This window comes from Lacerta agilis, chromosome 3 (genome assembly GCF_009819535.1).
Source record: "Lacerta agilis isolate rLacAgi1 chromosome 3, rLacAgi1.pri, whole genome shotgun sequence".
Lineage (NCBI taxonomy): Eukaryota > Metazoa > Chordata > Lepidosauria > Squamata > Lacertidae > Lacerta > Lacerta agilis.
The window spans coordinates 90506810-90520920 of NC_046314.1; the positions used below are offsets into that span (position 1 = coordinate 90506810).

The 14111-nt window shown below is 39.4% G+C and overlaps 1 protein-coding gene across 7 annotated transcripts in view; it reads right to left on the reverse strand.

Moving 5' to 3' along the window:
* The window catches only part of MARK1 (microtubule affinity regulating kinase 1), a 68893-nt gene that overhangs the window by 19159 nt on the left and 35623 nt on the right, over positions 1–14111 (reverse strand). For all 7 annotated transcript variants that reach the window (XM_033144745.1, XM_033144744.1, XM_033144743.1 and 4 more), the window contains 5 exons: positions 11659–11729; positions 8800–8856; positions 6707–6943; positions 6499–6618; positions 462–561 (listed from right to left, as the gene is read on the reverse strand). In XM_033144745.1, the coding sequence (XP_033000636.1) occupies positions 462–561; positions 6499–6618; positions 6707–6943; positions 8800–8856; positions 11659–11729 (585 nt within the window). The remainder of the gene's footprint in view (positions 1–461; positions 562–6498; positions 6619–6706; positions 6944–8799; positions 8857–11658; positions 11730–14111) is intronic.

The window sequence follows — 14111 nt, forward strand, 5'->3', positions numbered from 1 at the left end:
TACCAGTGGATTAAATAACTCACCAAACCATGACTGAAAATTATTATAAAGTGGGTTTTATCCCCAATTCTGGTTAGGAGGGCAAATGCAAACCATTGTTTCCTACTGGAAGTGAGAGGAAGAGGAGGATAAGACTATAAACTTCCAAGATGTTGTTGATCCTCCAAACCATGGCATGTGAACTGGAACTAATGAATCACGTGGCAGTGAAAAAAACAGGTAAACTGAGACTAGACTAATTCAGGAAGATATATCGGAACTGTTCAACATTCACTACATAAAAAACCTGGGTACATGGCAAACTAATCAACAGAATTAACAAAACATTGACAAGCATTTTTCCCTACTGTTAACCATGAATCTGCGGTACACTTAGTGAAAGAAATGAAGAACTGGACTAGGGAGCTAGGGAGAATACGATACAGCTATAGACTGGAACGATTAGGGTAACCTATTCTTACCTATTCTTTTGGTGTCATTAAAATCTGGTTCAGGCTCAGTGTATGGCTTTAATTCTTCCTCTTCATGACCAACATTCATCCATCGGTCCTTCATTATTTGCTAGAAAATAGAGCAAAACTGAATCATTGGGTTGTTGTTTTTTTAATTGACTCCCAAATCAATACCCAGTTAGTGGGGAAATCGGCATGCTTATTTATTTAAAATATAAAAACTGCTTTGAAGCATAAGTGAAAAATGATCAGTGGGGACCAATCAGTGTGCAAAAGATATCTTCAGCTGCTGATTAAAGAAAAATGGACAGGGAGTTACATAAATGGGGCCCTATTAACAAGAAGGCTCTATACTTTGATGCTTCCCACCTCACCTCTGGGGTAAGGGTTTCTCTTGAGCAGCAACCCTGTAGAAGGTTTTAATAGTTGGACAGGATAACACAGGACCCAGTTACTTGTTGAATCACATTCTCCCATACCAACCACCCTATCTATACCCTGTGATCAGCTGGTGAGAGGGAGGAACTTCTCACTACCCTGCTGGTGAGCACAGATGGTGGAAGATCTGCAGCGTTTGTGCTGTCAAGTGAACACTTTCTTATTTTCCCAGGCATTTTGGGTAAATCAGCAATTTCCACTTGTTGAATTTTATATTTTCTTGCACTGCTGTAGTTTACTGTTCATTCTTTCTAACGATTATTTTAAATGAACGTATATTCCCATGGTTGTCTGTATATTTTGTTAACATGTTGGAAACTACCTTTGGATCACTATGATGTGATGAAGGGTGATCTTTACATTTTGCAAATAAAACAAAACATGGGGAAAGTTCTCCTGGCCCTAAGTGGTTTAGGATTTTTGTGCTTAGAAATAAAATGGTAGCCAGGTTAAGATCTTGGAATACTGGAAAAAATATTTCCCCTACTATCAGTACAAATTTGTCACTGGGTGTCACGAAGTTTCCAAACAGTCTTTAGAAAGCTCCTCTTAAAAACACATTATAGTACTCCAATCTGGATGTTAGGAGAGCACAGATAACCATGGCCAAATCTTGTTTTCCAAGAATAGCCACAATTGGAGTACCATCCAAATTTGGTTGAAGGCATATGACTTCTACTGCCAAAATTAAATTGGACCTTTCAACCCCAATGCACAAAACAAAGAACAACTCAGGTCCAAGGGTTAGTGTTAGCCATGTATTATGTACAGAAATAAATTTGGGGAAGACCAGTGATAGTGTGGGTGCTTTGCAAGCTGAAGATCCCCAGTTCATTCCCCAGCATCTCTACATAGAAAGCAGCTGCCAGTTCGTGTAGCCAGTTCTGAATGAGATGGACCCAGTTTTACTTGGAACAAAACAGCTTTCTATACTCATGATTAATTCACCTCAAACAAGTCAACAGTACCATTTTTTGCAGCCTAAAGACGATTTTAGGTTGTCCATTCTCTCAAATGAAAATATATTTTAAAATTATCCATAAAAATATTAACAATACGGAAGACCTCTATCTGTAATTATATTAGCTTCTATCTGTATCTATGAATGTTGAATCAATAATAAACATACGTTTTTGGGCTTTCATGCTGAATCAATAAAAGGACCAAACATATATAACAGCTTAATTCTCCTTAAAGGAGAATTGTCCCCTGCAATTTACCTTCCCTCACATTCATATGAATGGGTGAAAGCTGCTGATATTTCGACTACAGGAAAGAAAGACTTATTTTGGGAACTGCTTCACTTCTCAGGAGACAGCTCCTATTTTGAAAGGATTTTTACAACAATCCATTGTTCTTTCATACCCAAGCAAAAAGCAGAAGTGCTGCGACACCTTACGGATGAGCTGTTCAGAGGTTTTGCAGACTGTGACCTTTGAGTGCACACACCCGCTCCCCCATGACCAATTTCCCTTTGAAGCACTGAAGCACTTTTTGTTCTCCTGCTTTTGGCTAATGTCTATGCTTCAGGATTTTGTTTTAGTGGGTCGCACAGAAGGCATCAGCTTGCAATGCTTGAGTACTTTAAAACATATGCTTTCCTTGCTCCAGGAAGCATTATTGAATATTCTAAGTCCATAATACATTCTCTACAACAGCAAAAAAAGTGTCCTTATCAAACTTCATGTTCAAGATTATGGGTGAAATTCAATGCTTCTCTTTTCTTTGAATGTTGCTGTTCTACTTCTGGAATGGCTTTTAATCCAGTGGTGGTTAAACAAGACAGCATACAAAGAGCCTGCTGGAACAGGCCAATGGCTCATCTAGTACAGCATCCTGTTCTCACAGTGGCAAAATGGGATTCCTCTGAGTAGCCCACAACCAAGCACACTCTTGCCAGCAACCAGTATTCAAAGGCATGCTGCCTCTCAGATTGGAGGGACAAGATAGCCACAAATTTGTCAGATCCTATTTTATTTTTGGCCATCACTACTTCATTTGGGAGCGAGTTCCATAGCTTAAGAAAAGGAATTGATCTTCTCCAGTTTTCCCTTCCCTCTGTGGTCCCCTGAGGAGACCCTCCAAAACAGCATGGAGGAGGAACCAGAGAAAGTAACGTCTCCTCTTACATTGGAGGACAAATCAGACAGATCAAAAGGGTTTCACCCTTTGCTATTAGAATATAGTTTTGAGTTTTGGAACACAAGGAAGCCAGATATTTTTTTTTTTTGCCTTTTTAAAGAACAATGACATCTGGACAATTTAAATATAATGAACCCATGTTCTGTCTGACCAGATACCGGGTATGTAGCAGTATTCCAAACTCCATCTGAAAAAGTGCACAGCTGAAGAATTCAGACCTAAGTGAAAGCAAAGTGTGACATCTTTTCAAATATTATGCTCTCAAAAATCCCTCAGGAGTATTTTAATTCTCCTCTTAAATGTATAAAGTAAAATGCATATGAAGTGCATGGTAACTTAATGCTCCTTAGGCAACATATGAATTAAGCATACAGTGCTGTCTGTTCAGCTTTAGTTTGGCAAAGGTTGCTAGTGAAAGACAGACTGCAGAAACTGCATTTTGCTACAAAATGGTCCTAAATAGTTTCACTGCGCAAACATCAAAACAATCATAAAGCCTATAACTAAATGTATTAAAATTTCAAGTTAGGACACGAAACTTAACATTCTAGTGTTATGTTAGATGAGCAGATGCCAGTCAAAATCACATCTTAAGATGATCAGACAAAGGCTCAGATAGAATCATTTATCTGACACAATAGCCATATATGACACAGCACTTCACACAATTACTGAACAGTGATTCTGCAATGGCCTTTTACCCCCAGAGACAATTGCCCTGTGTTTCACAGGAAGACAGACACAGTCCCTCTATTCTATAGCATTCATGCACTCTGCTTTGAACACAATGTCCTGGCAAGAACCCATTTTTGAACCAGCAACATAAAATTCTTTTAAGGCTGTTAATAGTGAGACAGTATTAACCCAGGCAGGAGGGAACTAGCACAGCATTACTGGGCATAACAGGGCAAAGTTCCCAAAACTGTATCTAGGAGGATTATCAGTAGAAAACACTACCAGTATTTAAAAATGAAAATGAACACAACCTATTTATGAATACTAGTGAAAAGTCAGCATAGGGCACTGAGATCTCACCACACACTGGGCACACAATTTAAACCTATAAAAGTAAGAAACTTGTTGAAATCTGCACACCCTTAAACCTGGCATTCTCAGATTCTGTGCACTTTTCTCCTGCCAGGTTTTGTGCCTGTGCTACGCTGTTACAAAATACAGCAAAACTACAGAGACCTGAACATTAGTATTACATTTTTAGTCAGCAGTATCCTTTGGACTCAACCATTTTGAAGTTTGTTAAGTGAATATTAACATCCTTGAGTTGACCTCCTGTGATCCTAATTACACCATCCTATGTAGACAGGAGCCTAACAATGAGTGCTACACATCAGTGAAGCAGAAATTACTCATACCCACATTCCACTGGCAAGCTACCAGACACAGAATTATTCAGTACAGAGTCACAGCTGATCAGGGGTATATCTCCCAGCTAGTGCTCAAGTGATCTATGTCAGAAAGTGATTATATGAGATTAATTTGGTGGAACACCATCTTCAGCTGCAAACGCAAACCTATGAAGATGAAAGAAAGGTCAACCGATGACTAATACACATTGTACTTCTCAAGCCATTTTATCATCTGCTGTACTTTTATTGGGCATTAACAAGCAGTAAATCTTCCTTGGATGCAAAGCCCAGAGACCTAGGTGACTGGCTGCTTCAGCTTGCTGGAATTAATACATAACCAAAATATTTTTTTCTCAAATGCAGCTCATCAACTATCATAGCAAATGGGAACCAGGTACTCATATGGAAACTGCTTCTTTTAAAACTCGGCTGTCTTTACTATAAAAACAAGATTACTTATGAACCACTGGTTTTTGAAGAACAATTAACCTTTCTTACACTAAATGCACTAACTTTATCTGTTAAATTAATACAACGGACAAGTACACTGTTTTCAGCAGAAGCACAATTAACTTAGCATTCATTTCATTTTTTGTAGGAAGGAGTGATGAAACTACATGGCTACATAAAAAACACAAGCATTTCATAGATTGAGACAATAAACAGGATACTGTATCTTTGTGTGCATAACAATAAATATCTGAGAGTATTTTATAATTCACATTTCAGACAGTTTAACATGATCTTTGTTATTTGTGTTTTGCTCCAATCCCAAATTTAGCTGTTTAATCATATGCTGTTCATTTTGTCAGACCATTATTATGTCACATTACTGAAATTCTAAGCCTAAGTATATTATGAGAGCTTTCGCCAGATTAAAGAAATCTTAGTCAAACAATTACACAAATGTGTAGTTAATTGCAACCTCCCAAACAGCTCTTTTTAAAAAGATAATGCACACACTTTTCTAGCAGGCACCATCTTGGAAGAGGCATTCTCTTCTGCAAAAGAGAGAAGAGGAAATTGATATTCTAAGAAGGTGCATGCCACCTATAGCATTCCTAAGAGCCAGTGTGGTGTAGTGGTTAAGAGCGGTAGACTCGTTATCTGGGGAACCGGGTTCGTGTCTCCACTCCTCCACATGCAGCTGCTGGGTGACCTTGGGCTAGTCACACTTCTCTGAAGTCTCTCAGCCCCACTCACCTCACAGAGTGTTTGTTGTGGGGGAGGAAGGGAAAGGAGAATGTTAGCCGCTTTGAGACTCCTTCGGGTAGTGAAAAGCGGGATATCAAATCCAAACTCTTCTTCTTCTTCTTCTTCTTCTTCTTCTTCTTCTTCGTTCTTGCATTAAAATGAGTTAATTTTTTTAAAAAATCTGCCCAATGAGAGGCACCAGTTTTGGTTGATCAAAAAGCTTCTTCTTTTTTCACAAGCTGACTACAGCCATACTGGTGACCAAAGGACTGGAGCAACTCTCTTGTGCGGAAAAAATTTCACATTTGGGGCTCCTTGGTTTTCAAAAAGGCAGGCAAGAGGGGACATGACAGATGTATCTAGGATTGTGAAATAATATATGGAGACAGTGGATAGACAGAAGTTTCTCTCTCTCTCCGCCACAAATCACTAGAATCCAGGGTCATCCGATGATGAACTTACCGTAATGAACTGTACCTGACAGGTCTACTGCATGTTACAAAATTCCCACATAGAAGACTGTCAATTGGTAGAACTAACTAACCAACCTGCATTTAGATTGGTATTATTTGCAAAAACTGGCTACTATGTCCCATAAGCTCAGGATGAAACTTTACATGTTTGATCATCACACATGATATACACCAACTTGTATTTATTTCCTCCAGGAAAAACAGCTTTCATTAGGAAACATTTTAAAAAAAAAAAAGCTTTAATTTAACAACGTACTAGGATCCATAAAAAAGCCATTTTACCAAGAAAAACGATACTACAAAAAACCAAAACAGTGAAGCAGCCTGTGGTAGCATATTTGGAGAAATGTAGTAGTGGTCTACTCCTTATAGGTTTTGAGTTATTCCAATGAAATACAAAAGAGAGGGGAATGGGGGCAAGATCACAATACTTACTTCCAAGCTCCCTCTCTTGATTGGATTCAATACAAGTAGTTTTTTCAGTAGATTTTCACAGTCTGTGGACATATAGAATGGTATCCGGTACTTCCCCCGTAATACCCGTTCTCTCAGTTCCTTTAGGAAAACCAAACAAAAAAGAACATCTACTATTGAGACAGAAAAATTGAAGACTAGGCTTAGCCATTTCAAAGTTCAACTGTACCTTTAAATTCTGACCATCAAATGGCAACGATCCACTGACTAGAGTGTAAAGAATGACTCCGAGACTCCAGACATCCACTTCTGGCCCATCATATTTCTTTCCTTGGAAAAGTTCAGGGGCAGCATATGGGGGGCTTCCACAAAAAGTGTCCAGTTTGTTGCCTATAGTAAATTCATTGCTAAAACCAAAATCTGCAATTTTAATGTTCATATCTCCATCAAGAAGAAGGTTTTCTGCCTGAAAAAAAATGAAACTAGAATTTTAAAGGTAAGTATCAACATAAAAGTTTGCCATAACTTCATTACGAGAAGAACTAGTCATTCTACAGAGCTTTGTGTTTTGCTCTATGTTACAGCATAACAGACAACCATCAGTACTGAGAAGGCAGAATGTTCTGGAATGGCAATTGTATATAAGATGGGATCTAATATATATCATTTCATGATTAGAAGAGGGCAGGAAATTTTAAAATCTTGTATAGATTTTGTAAGATTTAGCTGACAATACACCTACTGCCATCAATGGGACATGTGTACACATACCAGACACAGTGCAATCCTATGCATGTCTGCTCAAAATACGTTTCATTGAGCTTAATGAGCCTCACTCCCAAATACATGTGTATAGGATTGTAACCTAAATAGCTACAGAGATAATGTTGCCCTAGATCTTTGGAGAATGGAAAAATCTAAAAGAGAAATTAAAATAATGACTGGACTGTTTAGGAATTAAAAAGACACAGGCAAAACAAATGAAAACTCATATAGTGATTCATATATGAAACAGAACCAGGTTTTTCTTTTGTCTTTCCCTCTTTCCTGCCCCTTTGCCACTTGACTACATAAAATGAATCAGGTCTAATGCCATCTTCTTTAACAATTATATCTTAAGATTGGTGTCGGCTCCAAAGGTTTGCTTCTTCAATGTTAAAAATGTGCACTCCTCTAGATTCAGATTTTCTCACTTAACGCTCTTTCAGTGAATCTGACGGTTCCTTAATCATTAAAAGCATCTGTGCTCAGGATAACTCACAGTGACTTCTATCTCTAAAGGATCACATAGATAGGCCCATAGTCAAAGGCAGAGTGATGAGAAGCTTTCAAAGCACTGAGAGCTTGAAGCAGACTCTGAGCACGACACAGAGCCTGTGCTTAAGTTCACTTTGATGGAAGAGAAAAATGAATTTGTCAGTGACTTTCTGGGATAAACTGAAGAAGGGGAGATATAGCAGAACAGAGGGCCAGGAAGCCAGATGCTCTATGATGGTACAATGAGAGATGAGAACAGCCAAGACAGTGGTTTTTGAATTGGAAATAAAGATTGTGGACAGTTAAAAACAGAAGACTCTTCATTGGTGAACTTTTTACAAAGAAACACATACAGATGTGCCTTCACATACACACAAACTTGGTCATCAAGATAGGGCTCTCAATGGTGCTTCTATTTTATAGCTGCAAACCATTATCCACAATCATGAGTAGAATCAGATTTGCTAACATGGTTAGCAAAAACATGTGTGCAAATGTAATACTAGTGAAAATTAGCTCCAAAACTTAAAGGGAGGTGGGGATTCATATCCAGAGGGAAGGACTGCATGGTGATTCTAAAGCAGGCATGGCCAAACTTGGCCCTCCAGCTGTTTTGGGACTACAACTCCCACCATCCCTAGCTAACAGGACCAGTGGTCAAGGATGATGGGAATTGTAGTCCCAAAACAGCTGGAGGGCCAAGTTTTGCAATGCCTGGTCTAAAGGAATTGTTGTGGCTTAGAATAAGAGAAGGGAACAGCATAAAGCTGCAAGGCAGCACTCCCAATCTCCTAAGCAGTCAGGAAAAGAGGCAGAATGATGACTGCACTGAATCATAAATCATAAAGTTTCCCTGGACTGGAGACTAGGAATATTTGGGCAGTGAGTCCCACTTTTCTTCAGGGGAAGAAAGGACTCATGTCTTACATACCTGACAAACACGAGGAGATACTAAGCAGCAATTTATTATATATATTACAAACTTACAAAGTGGGCGGAAAGAGCACATAAATTGTTCTATTTCCGTACAGTTTGAATTCTTAAAGGATGGGAAATGGAGCATACCTTGAGATCACGATGAACGATGCACTTTTGATGACAGTACTGCACAGCAGACACAATCTGAAATACCGCCATCATGGTTAATAAGAGAACATTTAAGAACAACTCCAAGAAAAATGCTTAACATTTATATAGTAATGCAGATCAAACGCTACACTTCCATTATCTTCTTGTAACCTCTGCAGGAACCTTATGAGGTTGCTACACTACTGTCCCTTATTGCAAGTGGGAGACTGACATGGAGAAAGAATGGCTTGCCTCAAGCCACCAAATGAGTTATATGCAAAGGAAAGATTCCAGCCAGTGAATCCCTGCTTCATAGTGGTTCAGCCTCTCCACCGCTACACCACAATAGTTCCCACCAGCTCCAGACAATGTATTGGAAACATAGCGTTGGGTCAGAATACATGCAACATTTCTTCCTTTGTCAGCCCTTGAGTGCAAGCTTACTTTCCACAAGTTACCAACCCAGTGGGTAAGATCTGGACCTGGAACAAGGGTGGATAGCAAGAGCTTTAACAATTTGCCCCCCTGTCGCAGTGTGGCAGTCCAAATCCATCTAGCCCAAACCCCTGCTACGCAAGAAGTCAACACCCTGAAAGCCTTTATTAGTTAATGGGGGGGTGGAACTGCCTTGTGCTAGAACAGTTCTGCAACTACTCCCCTAAATTTTGCAACCAAGAGGACTGGGGTGAATATGTCAATTAAAATGAAGGACTCTTTTGTTTACAACAAAATAGTCAAACTTAATCACATTTTTAAGATTCCTATTTACTGTAAGCGATATTAACAAAATATGTTGCGTTGGTGCAGTCTTCCAACTCATTATGTGCTTCTGAATGCTCTCCTTGGTGCTGAACAAGTTCCCCAGGTTCCCCAAGAGTAAATTATGGCACACACACAAGCATTAAAAGGCATTTTGTTTTCAAAAAAACTTGCAATACAATCAAACTTGCCTGAAAGTCAAAAGAATGACCTCTGGATCCAACCCATTGAAAATATTCCTAAAGTATGCTCTAATACTTTAAATACTTAGGAACTAAAGGAATGGGCCTTTCCACACTAGAGCTCTTTAACATTGCTGAAGTGCTGCTGTTGCACAATAAAGTGGAATTTGAAGATTGGTTCCATACAGCACATAAAACAGTATTGATTCCCCATTTAAACTATCCACATGGCAAAGGGAGGAATGTAGAGGGTAGGGAAAAGAGAAGAGACTAATTTCTTAAGTATTTAATTTTAATTTTAGGTATGTACCCTCACAAAATAATTAAAATGACACTCTTTTGCAGCAAATAAAGCAGGTGGGGGAAGGCAGAATAAGGCACCAGTGAGAGGTAAAAGGTAAGATTTACCCCTGAACAATTAAGTCCAGATGACTATGGGGAGCAGCACTCATCTCGCTTCAGGCAGAGAGAGCTGGCGTTTGTCCACATAACTGAATCGCTACAGGCGCACGAGTGCCAGAGCACACGGAAATGCCATTTACCTTCCTGTCACAGCAGTACCTATTTATCTACTTGTACTGGTATGCTTTCGAAATGCTAGGTTGGCAGAAGTTGTGACAACACAACGGGAGCTCAACCCGTTGCGTGGATTTGAACTGCCGACCTCCCAATTGGCAAGCTCAAGAGGCTCAGTGGTTCAGACCACAGCACCATGTGCATCCCACACCAGAGATACAGATTTTCCTTGTTCTACTTCTTGGAGGCTCAATTCTTCCCTGCCAGTGGCTGAATATCCTTCCTTGTCATTTTTCAACATTGCAACTTGTGCTGCTTCTGTTGCTGCCTTTCCCTCTCTCCTCCCAGACAAACTGTCCTTTGCTCCAGGAAGAGCAGAGGACTTGGTGCTAGTTGGTCTCTCTTAATAATCAGCGGTGTGCTTGTAGAAGTATCTCCATCAGTGACCCAGTCTAATTTTCAGTAGCATTACCCTTCCTACCCCCATATAGACTTTATACTGTAACTTTCTCTGTGCCTCATGGTTGGCTATATCTCTAATGGCCAATGTTGTGACTGACTTGGTCTGCCTCCCTTCTCCTCCAAGACATTGTTATTACTCAGTCCTACTGCATATTTGCTCAGGGTCTTACTCCCACATAACTGTGTGCAGAGGAGGGCGACCAAGTAGATAATGGATCTGGAAAACAAGCGTTACAAGGAACGGTTGAAGGAGTTGGGTCTAGCTGTTAACCAAAAGGTTGGTAGTTCGAGCCCACCCAGGGATGGCTGTGGGCAGGATGCCTGCATTACAAAGGGTTGGACTAGATTCCCTTTCAACTCTACAATTCTATGACTGCAGCTTTCCTTAAAGCAATTTCAACCTGTCCTAGCCTTCCTACTATCAAGCTCTTTTTTTATGACTTGTTAATGTTTTTGAAGATTTGGTAAAGAAGAATTATGGGGAGAGGAGACCCAAATCATTCATGGCTGTTAACTTCCCTAAGCAAAATTCCACAGAAAAGTACAGAAGTTGGGAGGGTTGATGCAGGATTGCAGCATCCCTGTACATGTCAAACAGCAGGCATCTGCAAAAAGATAAAAGAGCTGTACTAAAGAGATCAACATCTGTAGACACTGTGTTCCTGTTCTGTTCCTTTGTAAAAATAAATAAATAAATAAATGATTTTTTTAATGTCCCCAAATAGATGAAACAAGCACAGGGAAAATATTTGAGGGCCACTGTTGGATAATAAGAGATTATGCCTAGTAAAAATATGAGCGAACCAAGTCAGCCATTTCACACTTAATACCTAGTGTGAATGGAATCTACATTTCCTATACTTAGTTCACAACACTAAAACGTATTTTTTATAGAAGCCAGCATTTCAGGTTCAATTTATACGACCTTTTTTCTTACCTGTCTAAATTTTGCACGTGCCTCTTTCTCTTTCATTCTTCCATGTGCCACCAGGTAGTCAAACACTTCTCCTAAAGCAGAATGGAACAGAATTATATTGCACAGGTTTCCCTGGTGACAAATTAAAGTGCTTGTCAGTCAACTAACTTGTTCCTTTAGCGGAAGACAGCAAAAAGACTCTGACTAATGCAAGAGGGCTTTCCCCCTTTGGCTTCCCCGCACCCTCCCAAGCTGCTTTCTGGCTTATACTAACACCTAACCTATAAGTGAAGCTTTAGGCCTCCCAACAACACCAAATTTATGGACATGGATCTGTTTCCTAAGATGTGTTCAAGAAATATCTTAAGCAACTCATAAAAATAGTATTTGGATTATTCCGTGTTGGAAGGAAAGGCCAGGCACATAGGTCTTATCAATAAGCAGTACAGTACAGTACCCAAAGAAAATTAAACTGATCAAATCTTAACACAAACTGGATTTATTTTAATCAAATTCATAGTTTTATTAGTTAAAAATGTAAAAACACAAGCTCTGAAACCTTTAACACAATCTGAAAATTTAATGAGCACAATAAATTTAGTTTCTAAATTGTACTCTATATTGCTTAATGTAACTTACAGCTCTATGGAACTGGTTAAAATGATATGGGAACTAGATATTGGCACACAAATTCTTCCTAAGGATTGGAATAAAATCTGGGCATCTTGACCCAAATTTTAAAAGCTGTTTCCAGTTTTATTAGCGAAAATTCCTTAAAATTATTACACTTCTTTGCAAATGTCAAAAATGTCTTCTTCTACATCACCTAACTGTCAGAGTGGCTGCAATAAATTTGGTACATACTATCATTTATGGTGGAAATGTCAGTCGGTGCGAGATTTTTTGAATTTAATTTTGACAGAAATGATAAATATTACTAAGGAAACTATTGTCTGTAGTCCAAAATTAACATTACTGAATATTTTTGATGATACCAATGTAAGTGTATTTTCAAAAGAATTGCTCTTATATATGATCTTGATGACATGAATAGTAATTTCAACTCAATGGAAAACAGCCCCAAATCTCACACTGGATGCTTGGCACCTATTACTTTGTAATATAGTTATAATGGAGAAAATCACACAATCTTAGAGTGACAAGACCCTTTTTATGTGATTTGGGATTCCTTTATGACATATACAAAGGAACCATAGTTTTCAAGACAAGCCTCGTCACAAGCCTGGCAAATTTGATCAGATAAAGTTGATCGTGTTTACGTGGACTTTTAACTCACACACAACTACTCATTTTAAGTGCCTATTTTATAGTTTTGTTTTCATTTTTGTCTGTTATTCTCTTTGTTTTATATACATTACAAATTAAATAATTTAAAAACTTAACAAAAAAAAGCAGAACAATAAATCATTTTGTAAACTTGTTCTGAGTGATGTGATGAATCGAGCATACTGGCCCTTATTCCTGTTGACTTTGTCCTCCTCTAAGAAAAGAAAGTTAGTTATGGGGGGGGGGATTCATCTGTCACAGGCTTGCAGAAATGTCCACAAAAATTACAGACTTAGACAAGGGCGTAGCTAGCTGCTTCAGCACCCAGAGCGGCGGGGGGAGCCGCCCATGGGGGCGCAGTGGCGATTTGCCCAGGGGGGCGGCATGGTGAGCTGCCCACAGAGTCCACCTGGCAGACGCAAGCCCTACGCTGTCATTTTGGGAGACACGCGGTTCAGTTGCGCTGTAGGCCAGGCCCCACGGTAAGTACCGACCCCCACAGTGTGCCATTTGGTCACGCCCCTCAACAATGACACCCAGGGCAGACCGCACCCCTGCACCCCCCCCTTCCTAGAAACTATTTTAACTAGCCTGACCACCCACAATTAAATGCATAAATAAATAACAAGCTGCTCCTCATCCATCCCTCTGATTATTGGAGAAACACAATCCAAACTGTGTGCAGATTAATAACTCAATTTCTCATCCAGTGTAGGATATCAGCCTCGTCTTTCCTGAGCATGAAGAATTCATTCTTAGCACAACTTCTACCACTAGAACTTCAAAATACGGGCTCCCTGGAAGAGAGTTTCTTTTCTACTAGCACCAAACTTCTACACCAAACCTATTAAGCTTAACTGCTTTATTTAAACTGAGTTGATGTGCTGCTGACGTCTCACACAACAGAAAATTAGGCAGTAAACCTGTGTGGACTATACTACTTCACACTGCAGAAAATAAGTCACATGCTGAAATATTCCCCAATGAAAAACATTCCTATACATAGAAATCCAACATGTCAGGGAGTAGGTTAGGCTAGAACTCTTATGCATTACATTCTAGGAATATTCTCTGGTTGTGGTTTTTTTTTGGGGGGGGTCGTGTAAGTCTCCAGCTGCACTCTGAAGTATTTTAGTCCAGTCAAAGACCTACCAACTCATCTGCTGTAGGTGAGAACTAGGCTGTCC